The sequence below is a fragment of the Pristiophorus japonicus genome, chromosome 1 (genome assembly GCF_044704955.1).
Source record: "Pristiophorus japonicus isolate sPriJap1 chromosome 1, sPriJap1.hap1, whole genome shotgun sequence".
Taxonomy (NCBI): Eukaryota; Metazoa; Chordata; class Chondrichthyes; family Pristiophoridae; genus Pristiophorus; species Pristiophorus japonicus.
The window spans coordinates 226,496,387-226,519,378 of NC_091977.1; the positions used below are offsets into that span (position 1 = coordinate 226,496,387).

Consider the following 22,992-nt stretch of genomic DNA (forward strand, 5'->3'; position numbering starts at 1 on the left):
GGGTCGGAAGAAAATAGGTTGAGGGGGTCTCTGGACTTGCCATCCATCCTTGCTGGGACAGTGGGAGTGGATGGAGAGTTGAAAGTGAGGTGAGTGACAGTGGAGTGAAGGGCAGGGTACAGGCATTGATTGGGTTCTTCATCGAGGTAGTGATGAGAATAGGAGAAGGTACGGGGAAGGCAAAGGGTTAGGGGCACATAGGGTTGGCGGTGAAGCATGAGTAATGAGAAGATGGGATGTTAATGGGGTCATTGAGGGCTACATTTCTCCCCCCCCCCCCCCCCCCCCTTCAATTGCCACTGAAAATACAGCCAGCTGAATTCATTCCCTGCCATGCCATGGTACCTAATACTTCTTACCTGAAAGCTCAGCAAAAAATGGACAGAGAAAGAAGCAAAAAGATTTGGAATAGAGGAGAGAGTGAAAGACAGAAGAGGAGAAAGAGAGATAAATAGCAACATAGAGACAACTAGTAATATGGTATGTCAAGCGAATCATTGAGCTCCACATCTTGGTTGTAAGGAGCCTGCATTTCAATTCCAATTTCAACCCAGTTCCTAATGAGTAGCAGCACACAGGTCAAAAATTCTCTTTCATTTGGCTATAATTGGTGCAAATATGAGGTTGGGGCATAGTGCAAATAATTGGAGCTTTATTCTAAATCGTAAGTGTGTTATGTTTGATGCTGACCCTGGGGGCCCATAATGGAAAGATGTTCAATTTCCCAGCAATAACAGCACATTGAGGGTTTAGTATTCACTAAAACATGACACTACTGGCAGGAGAGATGATGTAAGGTTTAGATTTGAATTGTGGATTGTACCGAGTCAGAATGGTTTGATGATTCCTGCCCAGTTTCTTGGTTTATTATTCCTATGGCCTTTCACACGAGATTTTTAAACGGAGGCTCTGTCTTCCCTCGCAGCTGAATGTAAAAGATCCAACGGCACTATTTCAAAGAAGAGCAGGGGAGCCACCTCCGACCTCCTACACCAATACAGATTATCTGGTTATTATTACATCCCTGTTTGTGGTAGCTTACTGTGCGCAAATTGACTGCCATATTTCCTACATTACAACAGTGACTACACTTCAAAAGTACTTAATTGGCTGTAAAGCACTCTGGGATGTCTAGTGGTCGTGAAAGGCGCTATATAAATGCAAGGTTTTTTTTTCCTGCAACCCTACAAACCCCACATCTGAATTCTGCGTTCCTTTGACTCTGGTTTCCAGTGCATCACATACCTCTCCACTTCACACCAACATTGGCGACTGTGCCTTTAGCTATCTAAGCCCTACATGCTGGAATTTCCTCCCTAAACCTCTCGACGTGCCTCTCCTTGTTTAAGATACTGCTTAAACCCACCAATTTGACCAAGCATTTGGTTATCCTGCCTAAAAGCTTTAGAAACATAGAAAATAGGTGCAGGAGTAGGCCATTCAGCCCTTCGAGCCTGCACCACCATTCAATAAGATCATGGCTGATCATTCACCTCAGTACCCCTTTCCTGCTTTCTCTCCATACCCCTTGATCCCTTTAGCCGTAAGGGCCATATCTAACTCCCCCTTGAATATATTCAATGAATTGGCATCAACACAACTCTGCGGTAGGGAATTCCACAGGTTAACAACTCTGAGTGAAGAAGTTTCTCCTCATCTCAGTCCTAAATGGCATACCCCTTATCCTTAGACTATGTCCCCTGGTTCTGGACTTCCCCAACATCGGGAATATTTTTCCTGCATCTAACCTGTCCAGTCCCGTCAGAATTTTATATGTTTCTATGAGATCCCCTCTCATCCTTCTAAACTCCAGTGAATACAGGCCCAGTCGATCCAGTCTCTCCTCATATGTCAGTCCTGCCATCCCCGGAATCAGTATGTTGAACCTTCGCTGCACTCCCTCAATAGCAAGAACATCCTTCCTCAGATTAGGAGACCAAAACTGAACACAATATTCCAGATGAGGCCTCACCAAGGTCCTGTACAACTGCAATAAGACCTCCCTGCTCCTAAACTCAAATCCGTACCTATGAAGGCCAACATAACATTTGCCACCTTCACCACCTGCTGAACCTGCATGCCAACTTTCAATGACTGACGTACCATGACACCCAGGTCTCGCTGCACCACCCCTTTTCCTAATCTGCCGCCATTCAGATAATATTCTGCCTTTGTGTTTTTGCCCCCCAAGTGGATAACCTCACATTTATCCACATTATACTGTATCTGCCACGTGTTTGCCCACTCACCTAAACTGTCCAAGTCACCCTGCAACCTTTTAGTGTCCTCCTCACAGCTCACTGCCACCCAGCTTAGTGTCATCTGCAAACTTGGAGATATTACACTCAATTTCCTCATCCAAACCAGTAATGTATATTGTAAATAGCTGGGGTCCCAGCATTGAGCCCTGCGGTACCCCACTAGTCACTGCCTGCCATTCTAAAAAGGACCCGTTTATCCCAACTCTCTGCTTCCTGTCTGCCAACCAGTTCTCTATCCACGTCAGTACATTACCCCCAATACCATGTGCTTTAATTTTGCACACCAATCTCTTGTGTGGGACCTTGTCAAAAGCCTTTTGAAAGTCCAAAGACGACACATCCACTGGTTCTCCCTTGTCCACTCTACCAGTTACATCCTCAAAGAATTCTAGAAGATTTGTCAAGCAGGATTTCCCTTTCATAAATCCGTGCTGACTTGGACCGATCTCGTCACTGCTTTCCAAATGTGCTGCTATTTCATCTTTGATAATTGATTCCAACATTTTCCCCACTACTGATGTCAGGCTAACCAGTCTATAATTACCCGTTTTCTCTCTCCCTCCTTTCTTAAAAAGTGGTGTTACATTAGCTATCCTCCAGTCCATAGGAACCGATCCAGAGTTGATAGACTGTTGGAAAATGATCACCAATGCATCCACTATTTTTAGGGCAAATACCTTAAGTACTCTGGGATGCAGGCTATCGGGACCCGGGGATTTATCGGCCTTCAATCCCATCAATTTCCCTAACACCATTTCCCGCCTAATAAGGATTTCCTTCAGTTCCGCCTTTTCACTAGACCCTTGGTCCCCTAGTATTTCCGGAAGATTATTTGTGTCTTCCTTCATGAAGACAGAAACAAAGCACTTGTTTAACTGGTCCGCCATTTCTTTGTCCCGCATTATAAATTAGCCTGAATCTGACTGCAAGGGTCCTACGTTTGTTTTCACTAATCTTTTTCTTTTCACATATCTATAGAAGCTTGTGCAGTCAGTTTTTATGTTCCTAGCAAGCTTCCTCTCATACTCTATTTTCTCCCTTTAAACCCTTTGTCCTCCTCTGCTGTGTTGCAAAATTCTCCCAGTCCTCAAGTTTGCTGCTTTTTCTGGCCAATTTATATGCCTCTTCTTTGGATTTAACACTATCCTTAATTTCCCTTGTTAGCCACAGTTGAGCCAACTTCCCCATTTTATTTTTACTCTGAATTAACTGTGTCACTCTCCATCTTAATAAAGAATTCTACCATATTATGGTCACTCTTCCCCAAGGGGCCTCGCACAACAAGATTGCTAATTAGTCCTTTCTCATTACACATCACCCAGTCTAGGATGGCCATCCCCCTAGTTGGTTCCTCGACATATTGGTCTCGAAAACCATCCCTAATACACTCCAGGAAATCCTCCTCCACCATATTGCTACCAGTTTGGTTAGCCCAATCAATATGTAGATTAAAGTCGCCGATGATGACTGTTGTACCTTTATTGCACACATCCCTAATTTCTTGTTTGATGCTGTCCCCAACCTCACTACTGCTGTTTGGTGGTCTGTACACAACTCCCACTAGCGTTTTCTGCCCTTTGGTATTCCGTAGCTCTACCCATAGCAATTCCACATCATCCAAGCTAATGTCCTTCCTTACTATTGCATTAATTTCCTCTTTAATCAGCAACACCACCCCACCTCCTTTTTCTCTCTGTCTATTCTTCCTAAATGTTGAATACCCTGGATGTTGAGTTCCCAGCCTTGGTCACCCTGGAGCCATGTCTCCGTGATGCCAATTACATCATTATCGGTTAACTGCTATCTGCGCAGTTAATTCGTTCACCTTATTCTAAATACTCCTCGCATTGAGGCACAGAGCCTTCAGGCTTGTCTTTTTAACACACTTTGCCCCTTTAGAATTTTGCTGTAATTTGGCCCTTTTTGCTTTTTGCCTTGGGTTTCTCTGCCCTCCACTTTTACTTTTCTTCTTTCTATCTTTTGCTTCTGCCCCATTCTACTTCCCTCTGTCTCCCTGCATCGGTTCCCATCTCCCTGCCATATTAGTTTAACTCCTCCCCAACAGCACGGGCAAACACTCCCCATAGGACATTGGTTCCAGTCCTGCCCAGGTGCAGACCGCCCGCTTTGTACTGGTCCCACCTCCCCCAGAACCAGTTCCAATGTCCCAGGAATTTGAATCCCTCCCTTCTGCACCACTCCTCAAGTCACGTATTCATCTGAGCTATCCTGCAATTCCTACTCTGATTAGCACATGGCACTGGTAGCAATCCTGAGATTACTACTTTTGAGGTCCTACTTTTTAATTTAGCTCCTAGCTCCCTAAATTCGTCTTGTAGGACCTCATCCCATTTTTTACCTATATCGTTGGTACCTATATGCACCACGACAACTGGCTGTTCACCCTCCCTCTTCAAAAGTCCTGCACCCGCTCCGAGACATCCTTGACCCTTGCACCAGGGAGGCAACATACCATCCTGGAGTCTCGGTTGCGGCCACAGAAACGTCTGTCTATTCCCCTCACCATTGAATCCCCTATCACTATTGCTCTACCACTCTTTTTCCTGCCCTCCTGTGCAGCAGAGCCACCCACGGTGCCATGAATTTGGCTGCTGCTGCTCTCCCCTGATGAGTACCCCCTCAACAGTACCCAGAGTGGTGTATCTGTGTGCAAATTGGCAGCTGTATTTCCTACATTACAACAGTGACTACACTTCATGTGTATTTTTTCAATGAAAGCACGTCCTGCGGTCGTGTAAGGCACTATATAAATGCAGGTTCTTTATCTTTATGATTTGTAAACTATGTTCTATTTCTGTGCTTGTAAACATAGCTCAGTGTTAAGACTTTTACAGCACTCTGTGGATGGAACATGCAGTGTGTTAAAGTCTGAACTAAAAACAGAGAATGCTAGAAAGGAGCTCAGACCACATCTAGAAGAGGAGAAGGTGGTTAAGTTTTCATCTTTGGCTCTTCATCAGAATAAAATCTAATTTCACCCAAGTTCAAATCATGTGATTCAACTGAGAGTTTATCACTGCTAACCAATACAGAATAAAACTTGCCCTTATCAATGTCACCTGTATACATTATGTCGAGCACCCCAAGCAGGATTTTGTTTGAAAGAATCTACCCCACCTTGACGGTTTAGATAAATTACATTCATGGATTATATTATTACATTAATCGGTCAGAGTTTGCTGTCAAAATAATAGGGAGGCTAATGGCACTTTATGGGTAAATGGTACAGCAACGCCAGGCGAGGGGACACACGTGCTTAAACTCAAATATTCAAAAGTTGCTGTTCCACATTTTGCAGTGTCGTCATTAGCTTCGTGAAAACAGCATCTCGCTGTCTGGCTCACCATTGACATACATCGAATGGTTGCAAAGTTGCTGTATTTGGCAGCAGATATGAACTAAACTCGCCACAGAAAGTTTTTTCATTACAAGCATAATTACCCTTAACGATGTGATATGGGCTAATTGCTGCCAATCAACCTCTGGCACTGAAAACTAACGATTACAAGTGTGGAGCCTCAGTCCTTCAGGTTTTAATTGTTGGAGATTTTTAAAATGTCATTTAATTTTTTTAAGCATTTACTTTTCCTTTTTGTCTCTTTTTTTTCTCTCCATACAATTTTTCATTCCCTCTTTTTATTCCTCTTTCTGTACCTGATGTGACATTGAATTCATCCACTCTAATTTACACTTCCTTCTCAGTCCATGTCTATTTCTCAATTCTTCAATCTGATTGGTTAAGGAGATACCCTGTTGTTTTCCTTGTTTACTCACACTCCAGATGCCCGGTTGCCCTCACTGCGACATTATCAGCTCACACTTTCAGCAACTAGCCATGCAAAAAATGTAAAAACCTAAACGTGCAAGGGCAAGTCTAACTAATGGCAGAAGCCATTTGATGCCCTGCTACTGCAAATCCTGGCTCATTATATCTTTAGTCAGAGAGTGATGAGAATGTGGAACTTGTTACCACAGGAAGTGGTTGAGGTGAATAGCATAGATACATTTAAGAGGAATATTGATAAACACATGAGGGAGAAAGGAATAGAAGGATATGTTGATAGGGTGAGAGGAAATAAGGTGGGAGGAGACTCATGTGGAGCATAAATGCCGGTATTGACCAGTTGGGCCGAATGGCCTGTTTCTGTGCTGCAAAATTCGATGTCATAAAAATTCACTTTGGCACTTTATATCTTCTGAACCTCTGCTATGTCTTGTTATCTTGAAAGGTTCCATGGTATGTTTACTGCATTATTAAATGCAAAACAGCATGAAATTCATCAGCATTAATTGCTAAAATCACTCCTGAAATATATACACTAATGTCACCCATCACTGCCCCCTCCCCCCACCTCAGCTCATCTGCTGCTGGTGAAACACTCATCCACGCCATTGTTACCTCTGGACTTGGCAATTCCAATTCTCTCCTGGCCAGCTTCCCATCTCCCACCCTACTTGAGCTCATCCTGAACACTGCTGCCTGTGTCCTAACTCGCACCATGTCCTGTTCACCCATCACTCCTGTGCTCGCTGTCCTATGTTGGCTCCCAGTCGGCAAAGCCTTGATTTTAAAATGATGATCATTGTGTTCAAATCCCTCCATGGCCTCGCCCCCCCCCCCCCTCTCCCTATCTCTGCAACCTCCTCCAGCCCTACTACCCTCCGAGATCTCTGCACTCCTCCAATTCAGACCTCTTGAGCATCCCTGATTTTAATCGCTCCACCATTGGCGGTCGTGCCTTCAGCTACCCAGGCCCAGGCTCTGGAATTCCCTCCCTTAACTTCTCCACCTCGCTATCTCTCTCCTCCGCTCTTGGTTGCTTTGGTCGTCTGTCCCAATATCTCTTTATGTGGCTCGGAATCAAATTTTGTTGGCTAACGCTCCCGTGAAGCGTCTTGGGATGTTTTACTACGTTAAAGGTGCTGTAGAAATGCAAGTTGTTTTACACCCAGCAACCTCCCCTTCCTCAACAAGGAATGGAATCAGGATCAGATATCTCGCTTGAGCTCCATTTCTGAGACCCAGTAATAGTAAATTTCATGTAAATACATACTTGGGATTTTTCACACACGCTATTTAAAAAAAATCTATCTCTTGCTGTAGCGTGAGTAAACTAATGAGAAAGGGGTGGGGTAAATAACTGGTGCAACAAATGCTTTTCCTTTTTTTTACCCAATGCTGTTGAGGCGCGAAAGCTTCCTCCGAAAGCGACTGGTTGGTGTCGGTGCCAGTTCTGGTAATGCAATCCCAAACTGGCTTGGAGTTATTTTAAAACTACTCCTAGTCAGCCACTTCGGAAAACAAGGGGAGGGTTAAAAGAAAAAGTTGGGAAAGTGGGACGTACTGCAACTTGGGAGAGCGATGCATTTCCTCAAAGGCTGTTCCTTGCAAATGGTTTGGCGTGAATTGGACTTGTTGGGACTGTAAGAAGCTGGATTTACCAGAGTACAGCAGCAATCCTTCTCTGTTTGGGGTGTGACTGTGCTGATCCCTGGGACCTCAGTCAACCCTTTCTCTCTCTCCTTTGCCCCCTCCCTTTCTTGCCTGTCTTCTATTGCCGGATGCCACTGCCAGTCGTGTTGCCCACTTCGTGCTGCCCAGTGGCGGCCAGCGCACCGGACAGAGAGCCGCCGCTCCGCTGCCGGGCTCGCTGTGTGCCGTGGCCGGGAGCGCTGCACTCCGCCTCCCCCTCCTCCAGCCACAGCCCGAGCCGCCAGCCGCTGCCCTGCCCGCTGTACGGCCGCTCCCTCTTCGCCCTGGGACTGCTGCAGATCGCTCTGGGCTTCTCCATCGTGTCTCTCAGCTTCGGGGCTCTGTCTCTCACCGAGTCTCCCAACGTCAGGAATTCTTGTCCCTTTTGGGCCGGGTCCTCGGTGAGTTCGCAACTAACTTTTAATCAAAGAAAAAAAGTTTAAATTCACACTACATCTGTCAGTCTCTTTATTGTACTTCTGCCCAATTTCTAGATTGTACCAGCTATTGCACTTAATTGTACTAATTTTTTTTAGTTTTAGTCCAGTCCATTATAGTCTCTTTATTTTACGATGGGCCGAGTGGCCTGTTTCTGTGTTGTAAATTTTATGCAACTATTTTGTTCCAACCTCTTGTCATTTTGTTGTCCAATCATCGTTCTTTTCTCTCTCTCCTTGACTCATTATTTTCTAAATCAGAATCATACAGCACAGGAGGCCATTCGGCCCATTTGAAAGAGCTATCCCACTCCCCTGCTCTTTCCCCATAGATGCAAATTCACATGTTATTTATTCTATTCTGCCTCGTATTCTGTTGCTTTTACATTATAGATCTGCCTCATTATCCACGTGTGGAATTTACATGTATCTGTGCACATGCGAATTGTACAGAATTATTTAACTCCTGCCGGTGTATGTTTCTGAGCTGCCTGTCTATCTTTGTAACAGATCATACTTAAAATATCTAGCTGTGAAATGCAATTTCTATTTTCATTCGTGATAACTTTTTAATAGTTGAAGTTGTGGGCCAACAGATTTAACATTTCTAAATTATATAATCACAAATTTAATATTGAGAATTGTCACATGGTATAATTAAATTGCCGTGCCTGAGACTATTTTATTTGTAGAGGAGGGTAAGTAGTGCCTGCAGTATTCCACATCATTGTGAAAGGATAAAAGTACAATGCTGAGGAAGTGCTGCACTGTTGGAGGTGCTGTCTTTTGGATGAGATGTTAAACTGAGGCCCTGCCTGCTCTCTCAGTTGAACGTACAGGATCCAACTGCACTATTTTGAAGAAGAGCAGGGCGTTCTCTCTGCTGCCTTGGCCGATATTTATCCCTCAATCAGCATCACTAAAACAGATTATCTGCTCATTATCACATTGCTGTTTGTGGGAGCTTGGCTGTGTGCAAATTGGTTAAATATTGGCCAGGACACCAGGAAGAACTTCCCTGCTCTTCTTCAAAATAGTGCCACAGGATATTTTACACCCACCTGAGAGGGCAGATGGGGCATTAGTTTAATGTCTCATCCGAAAGACGACACTTCTAACAGTAATGGCACTGGAGTGGCAACCTAGATATTTGTGCTCAGGTCTCTGGAGTGGGGCTTGATCCCACAACCTTCTGACTCGGATGCGAAAGAGCGATCACTGAGCTGTAGCTGGCACAATGGTTAGCATTGTGGATATAACACCCCTTGTCAGATCTGGAAAAGGAAGTTAGGTGACCAAATAGAGAAAGGAGGGGAGAAAGACAGATAAAGGTGGCACATCAAATATGCTAAATACCGGTACTAAGAGGAACTCCTAGGAGGTTTAATAACCTAGGAGCGTGTTTATGCATAACTGGGAAGAGGTGAAACTATCTACGAAGGTCATCTCAGTCAGACTGTGAAAAGACATTAAAAAGACAAATAAAACAGTTCCAGGACTGAAGGGAGTAGAATCAAAATCCTGGAACTCCCAACCTAACAGCACTGTGGGAGCACCTTCACCACGCACACGCAGCGGTTCAAGAAGGCGGCTCAACATCATTTTTCTCAAGGGCCCTACCACCCTCTGAGATCTCTGCACTTCTCCAATTCTGGCCTCTTGTGCATCCCCGAAGTTCATTGCTCCAGCATTGGCAGCCATGCCTTCAGCTGCCTGGGCCCTAAACTCTAGAATTCCCTCCCCAAGCCTCTCCGCCTCTCTCCCTCAAGAGCAATTAGGGAAGGGCAGTAAATGCTGGACTTGCCAGCAACATCCACATCCTGAGAATTAATTATAAAAAAAGAGTGTATTGTGAAGCGATGAACTGGAATTAAATGGGGGAGAAAACGGAGGGAGAATCGCTAAAGTTAATGTTCAGACCGGAGGGCTGCAGAGTGGAGACAAGGAAGATGCAAAATGATTCTATGCTGAGAGATAATTAATTACAGACCTGTTGGGAGTGGGGAATGGGGTGGGGTCTTAGTTGAAATGCTATAACAGCGGAGCCAGTATCATGTTTGCAAAGAGAAACAACAGCTTCCATTTATATAGTGCTTATAATGTAGAAAAATGTCCTGAGGTGCTTCACGTGAAACAACACGGGGCCCAAAGATAAAACTTTTAGGAGGGATAACCAAATGCTTGGTCAAAAAGGTAGGTTTTAAGCAGCGTCTTAAAGGAGGAGAGTCAGGTGGAGAGGTTTAGGGAGGAAATTCCAGCATGTAGGGCTTGGAGGAAGGCACAGCCGCCAATGTTGGCACGAAGTGAAGGTCTGTGTGATGCAGTGGAAGCCAGAGTCAAAGGAACGCAGAATTCAGATTCTAAGGTTAGATAAAAACAAATAGACTTGCATTTCTGTAGTGCCTTTCACACCCACCAGATGCCCCAAAGCACTTCACAGCCAATGAAATACTTTTTGAAGTGTAGTCGCTTTTGTAATGTAGGGAACACAGTAGCCAATTTGCAAATGGCAACCTCTCACCAACACCAATGTGATAATGACAAAATAAGGGATAACTCCCCTGCTCTTCTTTAAAAATAGTGCCACATCCACTTGAGAGAGCAGACAGGGTCTCGGTTTTACGTCTCATCTGAAAGATGCCACCTCCATCAGTGCAGCACTCTCTCAGAACTGCACTGGGAGTATCAACCTGGATGTTTGTGCTCGAGTCTCTGGAGTGGGATTTGAACGCACGATCTTCTGACTCCGTGGCAAGAGTGCTACCCACTGAGCCACAGCTGACAGGAGTTGAGGAGATTGCAGAAATTGGTGTGGCAAGGGGTTGGTTAGGCCATGGAGGGCTTGAAAAACAAAGCCGAAAATTTTAAGTTAGAGGTGTTGGGGGTCCCGGGGGTAAATGTAGCAAGGACGGGCTGATGAGTGAGTGGGACTCAGTACGGGATAGGATATGGGCAGTGGTATTTTGGATGACCTGAAGTTTATGCAGGGTGGAGGATGGGAGACAGGCCAAGAGAGCATTGGAATAGTTGAGTCTGGAGATGAAAAAAGGAGGAGGGTTTCAGCAGCAGAGGGAGCGGTGGAGGCGGATAATGTTCTGGAGGCAGAAGCAAGCAGTCTTTGTGATGGAAAGGATATGGGGTCAGACTAGGAGTCCAATAGAAATGGCGATTTTCTGCAAAGCAGTCACTCAATCTGTATTTGGTCTCCCTAAAATAGAGCAGAACGAAGAATGAACATCGAAAACAATATAGTAGATTGGAGAAAGTGTGTGCCATCACTATCTCGCATGGAAAGAGTATTTGGGGTTTTGGGGTGATGGAACAGGGAGAAACAGGTGTTGTGTTGTGAGGAAAGTGCCTGGGAGGATCAGGGGTGATGGAAATATGAACAAGGGTGTTACGAGGGCACAGTCTGTCTGGAAAGCTGTGATGTGAGGATGGGGTAGCTGTACTTCATGGTGAGATGACAATGGCCTGGATTTTGCGGTTAGCACTGAAGGAACGACGCTCGCCATTAACCTCGTCCACAGACTTTTCGGGAGCTATTGAGCGGCAGCTTGCTATCATCGGGCATCTGATCCAGCATGGCGCCCTCTATTGGGGATCTGTGGCGTATATGAGCAGGCCAAGCCACAACGTGGCTCTTCCACCAATCAGATTGAAGAATCTTCACTGAGCCATGCAGAGTCCAAACCAGGAAGTACAAATTAGAATATTTAATTCAATGTAAAATCATGTACAAAAAGCCAAATAAAGAGAGAAAAAGAAAGATAGGCTTAAAGTAAGAGATAGAAGAGACAGAAAGAAAAAGTTAAAAAAAAATCACCAACAATAATTAAATTCTGAAGGAATGAGCCTCCACAATTGTAAAATTTAATTTTCAGGGCCAGAGAGGTTGTTTGGCAGTAATTAAGACTTACCTTGCTATTAAAAATTCACTTACACTTGAATGGACAAGCCCTAGCTATTTTTGGCATGTTTAGTGGTTAACTGGTGGGTAAGTACCCCAACTTCACACCCTTGCATGGATTTCAAAGCCGAGTCTATTGGGGAGGTACGGGTGTCGGAAAGCTTGTGGTGGAACAGGGCAAATCAGACAGCAACTTCTTGATTTCCGCGTTTAACTGCGCATGTGCGGATGCCAGAAGTCACTGTTCGATTTATTCCATAATAACGGTGAGCATTGATCGCCTCACCATTATTCCTACCATGAAATCCAAGCCAATGTCTTCTGTCTTTAACTATATAGAGCTGGCTCGAAAAAGGTTTTTTCAACGATTCCCAAATTTTCTTTCGATTTCCCAGGCGCTGATCAGTTGAAAGTTGAAACACTTTTAATGGCTAAACAGTGTGTACTTAAGAACAGTATTAAGGCTAACTGTCGTGGTTTGTTTGGTAATTACACAACCTATTTGATTGTATATAAAAGTATGTGGCATAATTAGGATTCTTTCTGCCTTAATGTCATCTTGGTTTAAAGTGGGGTGTTGCTACCTTTGGCAGTGGTTTTGCTCTGATCTGTCTGTTCTTCAACTGTCCCTCCCAGAAGTTCTTAGTTACTGGGACAGGTTTGCACTGTTGCAGATGCTGTGGGTTTAGTCATTTTGTTTAAAAGTTGTTTAAAACAGATGCAATTAGGGAGCAGATCATTCCGTTAATACCATTACATAGTCTGCTATTTACAGAACTTTTGAAGGAAGACAAGGCACCAACAACAACAACACAGCACTTTTAACACAGTAAAACCTCCCAAGGTGCTTCTCATGAGCGTTGTCAGACAAAATTTGACACCGAGCCATGTAAAGAGATATTAGGACAGGTGGGAGAAAGGAATAGAAAAATATGCTGATAGGGTGGGAAGAGGCTCATGTGGAGCATAAATGCCAGCGTGGACCTGTTGGGCCGAATGGCTTGTTTCGCTGCTGTCGTTTCTATGTAAGATGAACCAAGTTGATTCATTTTTGGACAGTAAACCTCATCAAATATATGCTCTGAAATTGCAAACACTCCTGTGGAGATTGGCTTTCCTTCAAAGTGATCTCATCAATCAAATGTGTAATTTAGATTTAAAGGTTTTAGTTCTAGTATCTAGCCAGCTCCTGACGCGCCTTAACAATCGGAGCAGGCAATATCCTTGTCTCTGTAGACAAACCAGTTGCTTTGTTTATATTACAGTGGAACCTCCAAAAGTAGGGGTTACTTTGGGAGGCAACATTGTTATATAAGTAATGTGATTTTTCTAAATTAAGACATTTTATTTGTTCATGGGATGTGGGCATCGCTAAATACCCCACCATCAGCATTCTGGGATTGCCAAGAGCTGGTCAGAGGCTGGGTATGTTGCATGAAAGGGTCAATGCAAAATGACCCATTAAACTCTTCAGAAAAATAAAAGGTTAGCTAAGGTTGAAATATATTGCAAATCAAGGTTTGGGATGTCGATTAGAAGCTGTCCCTACATGCCACTGAGGTGTTATCAGGGTTGCTGAGGAGATGAAAGGCTTTAAAAGTGAATAGGTGGGTTGGTCAGGGAGCTGAGAATAAAGGAGTAGGGAGATGGGGCTCGTAGCAAAGCCTACTTGTGTTCAGTCACGTAGCGAGATCAGTGGAGAGAGCTGCTTGTGTGTCAGTGAAGTCATCTAGTTGGCTTGTTGCATGAACATGTCTACCCCAGGCACTTTTGATGTATGGATATTATGGGAGTGCTGAGAAACAACAGCATATCTGGTCGACTGACTGGATCACATGATGCTACTTGCCACTGTACGAGATTGGTATTTAGTGTTTTTTCAGTGCAATAGCTGAGGATAGTGCGAGAGTTCCTGAATTGCACACCTGTGCTTTAGGCAAGGGAGTAGGCAGAACATTTTGAGTTATTTACAGAAAGTCCAATTTACTACACACCACCAAGCTCATAAGGAATAAGAGTTTCGCTCTTGTTTTTTTCAATTCTGCCAATAAGTCCTGTACAAAACCATTTCATTCGACATCAGGAGGCATTGTATACAGGGCAAGACATTAACCAGGTTTTCCCAGTGCAACCTGTGAACAAGTTATATAAGTTCAGTAATATTTCTTTCACAACTATCACATGAACAACAACAACTTGCATTTATATAGTGCCTTTAATGTAATAAAATGTCCCAAGGTGCATCACTGGAGCATTATCAGATAATATTTGACACTGAGCCACATAGAGATTTTAGGACAAGTGACCAAAAGCTTGTCAGTTGCCAGGGGCAGTTTATATGGGTTATCAGAGCTAATGGAGTGAATGGGTGAAAAGCATTGATGACGTCAATATGGAACCAAATGGCATGAGATTGCCTTTAATCTGGGCTAGTGCTGAGGCTTTTGAAAATTCAATGTGAGGTCTCTAAAAACTTTGACTCACCAGTTTCAATGCCTCGTAAATTGGGCGTTTGCCTGATTCAGTGCAACACACTCCGGGATTGCGAGGGCGCTGTCACAAAGGGTAATTTTATGATTTCTCTATTCCCAGTGCGGAGCCTTGTCTACTGGGAGGGATGTATTGGAAAGTTGGGCGAGGCCTGTGTGTGGTTTTTCAACTGTCAACCACAACTTCGTCCTCCGAGCATGTGGTTGGGGAAAGTACCCCTACAGATCACACTCTTTGATCGATTAGGCCTCATACTACCGAGCTGACAATTTGGATCTACTTCCCCCTCTATATTTCCAAATCCAGATCATTGATATTAGAATGAAATGCTGGAGGGCCACTACCAATTCCTCAGGACACCATTTACATATAATTACATAGAATATACAGCACAGAAACAGGCCATTTGGCCCAACCAGTCTATGCCAGCGTTTATGTTCCACTCAAATCTCCTCCAATCCTTCCTCATCTCACTCTATCAGCATAACCCTCTATTCCTTTCTCCCTCATATACATATCCAGCTTCCCCTTAAACGCATCTATACTGTTCGCCTCAACCACTCCATGTGGTAGCGAGTTCCACATTCTAACCACTCTCTGGATAAAGAGCTTTCTTCTGAATTCCCTACTTGATTTCTTGGTGACTATCTTATGCTGATGACCTTTAGTTTTGCTCTTCCCCACAAGTGAAACTCACTCTCTGTCTGTCTACTCTAACAAAACTTTTCATAATTTTAAAGACATCTATAAGGTCATCTCTCAGCCTTCTCCTTTTCAAGAGAAAAGCGACCCAGACTGTTCGTCCCTTCCTGAAAGGTTTAACCTCACAGTTCTAATATTCTTGTAAATCGATTTTGCACCCTCTCCAGTGCATCCAAATCCTTTTTATAATATGGTGACCAGAACTGTACACAGTTGTCCAAGTGTGGTCTAATCAAGGTTTGATACAAGTTTAGCATAACTTCTTTACTTTTCAATTCTATTCCTCAAGAAATAAACCCTAATGCTAGGTTTGTTTTTGTTAAGGCCTTATTGACCTGCATCACAACTTTTATTGATTTATGTATTTGTTCTCCCAGATCCCTTTGCTCTTCTATCACATTTAGATTCCTATTTTTCAAGTAATATGTGACCTCCTTATTTTTCCTACTGAAAAGTAATACCTCCCACTTACCTATGTTGAAATTCATTTGCCAATTATCTGCCCATTCTACAAATTTATTAGTCATTCTAATTTATTGCACTCACCCTCAGTGTTGACTATCCCACCCAATTTGGTATCATCTGCAAATTTAGAAATTGTGTTTTTGATTCCAAAGTCTAAATCACTAATATAAATTGTGAACAGCAGTGATTCCAGCACTGATCCTTGTGGGACCCCACTTCCTACCTTCTGCCACGCTAAATAGCTGCCCTTTACCCCTACTCTCTGCTTTCTGTCCTGCAGCCAGTTAGTTATCCATTCTGCTACTTGTCCCCTGACTCTGCATGCTCTGACCTTATTCATTAGTCTATTATTTGGTACCTTATCGAAGGCCTTTACATTACATCTACTCTCTCTTACCTCTTCAAAAAATTCAATGACATTTGTCACTGTTCACGACTTCAAGAGTGTCCCATTGATTCCCAACTCCTGGCCTTCCATCTCCCAGCCTATTTCCTGTCCATGATGTGAGGTTGCGTCTAACTCCACACACCTTGCCGGTTGTCTCTTATACTAAATATTATCAAATGTGTTTTGAAAAGCCATGTATAACAGATCCAGTAATATTCTTCCATCACCTCTCTGACTCTATGGGCTCAATTTTCCCCAGTATTTGCGCCGTTTCTTTTGGAGTAGGCTGCTTTTTCTGGCCTAACTTAAAAATCCCCACTATCCCCAATCAATTTGCACCAGCGTAACTCAACTAGTTACGTTTTTTTTAGGTAAGTTTTTTTTCCTCAAAAGGGGTCGTTACCAGCCACCTACGCCAATTCTGGCCATTTAGGCAACTTTGGGCAGCTAATAGTTACTCCATTTTTACTTAAGCCAGCGTATGTGGCCTCCCGAGAAAACCCTTGCGGAGAGTTAAAGAATTCGGCGCAGGTAAGTACATTGAAGGCCATTCGGCCTGGGCTAGGGGTGGGAAGCGGAGTGGACCTGGACCGACATGGAATCAGAGGCCACAGAGCAGCAGGAAGGTACCGAAGAGGCTCTGGGTGAAAGGAGCAAACTGGCCGGCACGAAATCGGGGGCCACAGAGCGGCGGGAAGGCACTGGAGAGGCTCAGCGGGTGAAGGGAGGGAGGGAGCAATCTGACCGGCAGGCACGCACTCGGGGGGCCACAGACCAGCCCAGGAAAGTACCTCACTCGGGGACCGGAGAGGGTCGCAGACAGACGATCTGAAGGCTTGGTGCCCGGGGAGGGGGAGGGAGAGAGGTCACAAGACTCAAGGAGGGAAAGGGAGGGAGAGAGAGAGGCCACAAGACTCAGGGGAGGGGCGGAGGTGGAGGAAAGAGAGGTCACAAGACTCAAGGGGGCGGAGAGAGGTCACAAGACTCAAGGGGGCGTGCGGAGGGAGAGAGGAGAGGACAAAAGATCTTTGGGTGTGGTCCGTCCATACAGACCTTGGGGAGAGAGAGAAAAAGAACTGCAAACCTGTGCTGCCTGCTTTTCTGCCGTTTTTAGCTTCTTTGAATGTTTAACTTTAAGTATGGGGGCAATACTGACATCACCATACCTTGTGCGAGCCTTCTGCATCATTGTGCTACATAGGAGACAATTGATTAGAGCTCATCACATCAGGAACATCAGAGCCCATAGGGTGCTGGGCAGGAGGCCTTACCTACCTCGGGACTATCGAGACAGGCATTCGTACCTGCACCTGAGTGATGCAGACTGTGTCAGAAGGCTGTGTTACCGCAGAGAAGTTGTCCGTGAGATCTGTGAGTTGCTGAGACCAGACTTGCAGCCGAGAAGCGTCAGGTGGACTGCGTTGTCAGTTGAAGCGAAGGTTACAGCTGCACTTTCATTCTATGCCTCCGGATCATTTCAAGCTACAACTGGAGATGTGAGCGCCATCTCTCAACATGCAATGCATGTCTCCATTCGCCAGGTCACGGCTGCATTGTATGCGTGGAGGAATGACTTCATCAAGTTCCCAATGACCGCCCAAGCAATCCATGACAGGGCTGTGGTGTCTTCAAGGATTGCTGGCTTCCCAAAGGTACTGGGCTGCATTGATTGTACCCACATCGCCTTGCGAGCATCTTTGGAGGATTCCGAGATATTCAGGAATAGAAAAGGCTTCCACTCCATTAATGTGCAGCTCGTGTGTGACAACATGCATCGCATCATATCAGTTGATGCAAGCTACCTGGCAGCACCCATCTGCCATGTTTGAGCAGCAGCCAGAAGGTCAGAGCTGGCTACTGGGAGACAAAAGGTACGGCCTCGCCACCTGGCTCATGACACCCCTACGTGTAACCCGGACGGAAGTTGACCGTGAATACAACGTTGCACATTGCGACGCGCAGCATCATAGAGAGGACCATTGGCATCTTGAAACAGCGTTTCCGATGCCTGGACCATTCCGGAGGCTACTTGCAATACTCCCTTGAGATTTCGATCAGTTCACTGTTGTATGCTGCATGCTGCATAACTTAACCATCATGAAGCAGCAGCAGCTGGTAGTGGAAGACCCACCTGCGGTGAGAGTGGCTGATGATAATGTGGAAGCTGCAGATGACGAGGAGGAGGAGGAGGACGATGATGAGGATGAGGAAACCATATAAGTGCCTGAGGCCGGAGTATGATGGGGGAGGAGGGCGGGCCATCATGCCCCTTTAACGATTGCTCGAGCCTTGTGCCAGCAGCTCATCCGTGAACGCTTTACTGATGCCTGAAGGCTCAACGACAACTATTCCGCATGGACATGTTTACTGTTTGGAGCTGTTCCGTAATGTTGAGTTGTGTTAATGGGACATGATTCAGTTTTAATGTAAAATATATTTTATTCAAAAGTTGACAATGTATTTAACTTTACTTTAATAAAATTATGCTTGTATCAAACTTTACTTTAATATGACTCTTTAAGATCACTTAAAATTTAAGATCACAAACTTGTAAATTTACATAACTTACAAAAAACTTTTAATTTGAGAACAGTTACAACAGTAACATCAACAGTAACAGCAACAAAGAAAGGCTGCACCCATCTCTCATCCCTTAGTCTAACACCGCCCGCTGCACTCGGTCTTGGACTCGCCACCACACCTGCCCGCAGGCAGGGGCACAGTGATTTTGGGCTTGGTACCAAGCTTATTCCTTCTAACATCTCGGGTAATGCGCACTTCTTCGATCGGGGGTGGGGGGTCAGGTGATAATGTGGAGGCCCGGTTTGGGGCTCTTCAGAGGCTGGTGTGGGGATTGGAGTGGGAGTGGCAGTTGATTCTGTCAATGGGCGCATGGTCTGGGCATGTTCCCTTATTGCAGCAACTAACTCCAACGTGCCGTCCCTCATGCACCCTGACAGTGTCTCAGCAGACTGAAACATTCCCTCCCTGATGGTCTGACATTCCCTCCCTCATGGCCACTGCCATGCTTTGCACTACCTCTGACCCTCCCTCATGGCCATTGATGTGGTTTGCACTACCTCTGACATTCCCTCCCTCATGGACACTATTCCCTCACTGATGGTCCCGGCGAGGATTGTTACTTCTCCCGTTACCTCATCACTCACTCCGCTGCTGGTGTCCAAGGAGTGATCGGGTAAGGTCAGTGCTCTCTGCACTCAATTACATGATCTGAACCACATCTGTTACATCCTGCATCTCAGGAGAGCGTGGTTGAGTTCTCCTAGGTCTGCCTCGCTGCATCCCACTGGGACCCGCTGCCTGGGACCATGGGGCCCAAGGTGTGACTTGCTGCACCCCACTACTGGGACCCGCAACCTCAGAAGGTGGGAAACCATGGAATGTCCCACCGGCACTCAAACTACTGGTCACGGAAGGGGCTGTCAACTCCATGAGCACCACATCCTCAAGATTCAGTACACAGTGTGGCCTTCATCCATTTCCATCCCCTCCAACTCCCCCTCACCTCCATATTGGTCTGGAGGGTTGGATTGGAAGATGTTCTCCTCTTCAGGTTCGTCCGTGTCTGAATCTTCTGCATCTTTAGGAGGCCTGAGGTTCTACAAAATATAACAGAACAGTCAAAGGGTTAGCAGCAGAGGAGGGGGCAGGGTGGGTGGCATGAGTCGGCTCACACAGCGCAGGCCAGGCAGCAGGTTGATTTGAAGGGCCACGATGAATGTTCAGGACTTACCCTCTCCCTCGAGTGTGGGCCCAGCTTGTGCAGTACTGATTGTTTTTCTCCAGGCAGGACCCATCAAAGCAGTGACCCTCTCTTCCAAGGGTATCAGTGGGTGCAGATTTGGCGGGCCTCCTCCTGTTTGAGTTCTTTGCCTTTTGTGGTGGGCCAATTTCCTCTGCAAAGATGAAAATGCAACATTTTAGAGAGGGTGTCTTTCTGCTGGGTGGGACATCTACAGCTGGTCACATTTACAATTGCATTGAATAAATGAAAATATTACTTACACTAACTACTTGACCAAGGTCCTGCCATTTCTTTTTACACTGGCTTCCAGATCTCTCGGTGTTCACCATTGCGCAGTAATTTTCTGCAACTTGGTTCCAGCGTTTCTTCATTTCTTTTGGTGGCACTTTTATGTGACCTCTGCTGGTATCCAGCTCCTGGCATCTGTTCTCAATCACAGTAACTAGTGCCTCCACTTCTTCCACCAAGAAATTCTTTGTCCTTGGTCCATGTTGCTGCATTGCTGTATTGCTGCAGCTGCTCTCAGACACATACAGCACTTTTTCAAAAGCTCTGGGACACACAGCACTGCTTCTGCATGCAGCTTGCAATTTTTCAAAACACAGCACTCCTTCTGGCATACACACACAAGTTGCTCTTTAAAAATGGCCGATTGCCAACTCGGAGCTCTACTGCGCATGTGTGGCCATTTCAGCGACGTCAAGAACGTCACTTTCCCCCCCCCCCCCCCCCCCGGCCCGTGTAGACCGCAGGCTCCACCTCTCGAAGCGACTGGTCACACTGCACGGCTGCAGATTAGAGGCCAAACATCGGGGAAACTTCTGAGATTTTTTTCTGCCGCATTTATTTACCTAATTAAGTGGCGCAACTCTGGCAATACGCCAGAAAACAGGCTCGGGGAAAATTGAGCCCATGAAAAGGATGAATGGCTAAATTTTCACTTCACTGCGATGAGTCAGGTGACTTTACAAAATGGAAGGCAGATGTCAAAAAAATGATAATGGAAATTTACTGATAATCTTCGATTCTTCAGAACACTTAAAATTACTGTCATGTATTCAACTGTCATTGTAATCCATGTATAAACTGACCTAAGTTGTACACCGTGAGAACACTGACCACTAGGTGGTGAACTTGTGGGAGACACTCCTAACATGGACTTTCAGGTATAAAAGGGGAAGCTGCACCCACCTTCATCACTTCAGTGCTGGAATAAAGGTTATTGGTCACAGACTGACCTCTCAAGTATGGGCCTCGTGTGCATTTGTATTGTATAGTAAGGACATATTGTAAAGTCCTGTCCCCTCAGTACAGATTCACACGAGGCATGTCGTGAAGTCAAGGTCACTCTGGACCTGCATCTTTTATTTCACAGCTCTGGAATGCTGCACTTACCTGTAACCTGTGCTTATATACCTGTCTCTTGCAAGTCACCCCCGGTGGTAAGGTATGCTGGTGGTTACAGGTCATATCTTATTACAGTCATGTATAGCATGTTGGGATACAGTTATATATAATAATGTAAGATACATGACATCACCCTCCCCCAAGGTCTTATTGTCTTTATAAGTTCAGTCTCTCAGGTGGTCTACGCTCTCGCGTGGAGCGTCTGAGTTGTGGTTCAGTTGTTTGCCTTGGTGTCTGTTTTTCTTTGGGTGTGGTTGCTGGTATCTTGCCTGGGCTCTCTGTTTCGATTGGTGTGATTGTTGTTGATTCGCCTGGGCTGTCTGTTGGGATTGCCCTTTCCTCAGGTTGTTCCCTCTGTCTGTCCACCAGGTGTGGTGCGAGTTCCACATTGTAGTCTGCCTCTGGTTCCGCAGTGCTGTTGGTAAATCTGCTTTTGACTTGGTCTACATGCCTCCGGCAGGTTTTGCCATTGTCCATTTGTACTACCAGTAGCCTGTTTCCTTCCTTGCCCGTTACTGTCCCTGCAAGCCATTTGGGACCCCTGCCATAGTTTAGTACAAACACTTTGCCCCCTATCTCATTCCATCTCCCCCTCGAATTTCTGTCATGGTACTCAGTCAGCTTACGGCGCTTTGCCTCAACGATTTCGTGCATGTCTGGGAGGATTAATGAGAGCCTTGTTTCTAAAGTCCTTTTCATCAACAGTTGAGCGGGGGGGGGGGATCCCAGTCAGTGAGTGCGGACGAGATCTGTATGCCAACAGCAGTCGCGACAGGCGACCCTGCAGTGTGGGACCTTGGATTTTAAGCATGTCTTATTTAATGATTTGCACTGCTCTCTCCGCCTGGCCATTGGAGGCCGGCTTGAACGGTGCCGTCTTGACGTGATTTATGCCGTGGTCAATTATAAAGTCTTGGAATTCTGCGCTAGTGAAGCACGGACCATTGTCACTGACTAATATGTCAGGGATTCCTTGCGTTGCAAACATGGTTGCGAGGCTCTCCATAGTGGTGGAGGTTGTGCTCGAGTTTAAAATGGTGCATTTGATCCACTTTGAAAATGCATTTACAACTATGAGGAACATTTTGCCCATGAATGGGCCCGCATAGTCTATGTGCACCCGCGACCACGGTTTGGTAGGCCAGGGCCAGGGGCTCAGTGGAGCCTCCCTGGGGGCATTGCTGAGTTGGGCACAAATGGTGCACCTTCGGACGCAGAGCTCCAAGTCCGCATCAATACCAGGCCACCAGATGTGGGATCTTGCTATGGCCTTCATGAGAATGATCCCCGGGTGTTCGCGATGGAGCTCCCGGACAAATGCCTCTCTGCCTCACAGAGGCATGACTACTCGGCTGCCCCACATCAGGCAGTCTGCTTGTAGTGATAGCTCATGCATGCGCCTGTGAAAGGGTTTTAATTCCTCGGGGCAGGCATCACGAGCCTCTGCCCAGTCACCGGTTAAGACATATCTTTTTACTAAGGATAACGTGGGGTCGCTGGCCGTCCAGGCTCTGATTTGGCGAGCCGTCATGGGCGAACCTGTGGACTCAAAGGCATTGATTGCCATGACTATCTCACAGTCCTGTTCGTCAGACCCTTCCGTGGTCGCCAGGGGTAGCCTGCTGAGCACGTCGGCACAGTTGTCTGTGCCTGGTCTGTGCCTTATGGTATA

General features: G+C 45.6%; 1 protein-coding gene across 1 annotated transcript in view; it reads left to right on the top strand.

Moving 5' to 3' along the window:
- The first annotated feature begins 7,553 nt into the window (after positions 1–7,553).
- The window catches only part of fam189a2 (family with sequence similarity 189 member A2), a 159,302-nt gene continuing 143,863 nt past the window's right edge, over positions 7,554–22,992 (top strand). The window contains exon 1 of the mRNA XM_070887276.1: positions 7,554–8,156. Within this exon, the coding sequence (XP_070743377.1) occupies positions 7,845–8,156 (312 nt within the window). The 5' untranslated portion in view covers positions 7,554–7,844. The remainder of the gene's footprint in view (positions 8,157–22,992) is intronic.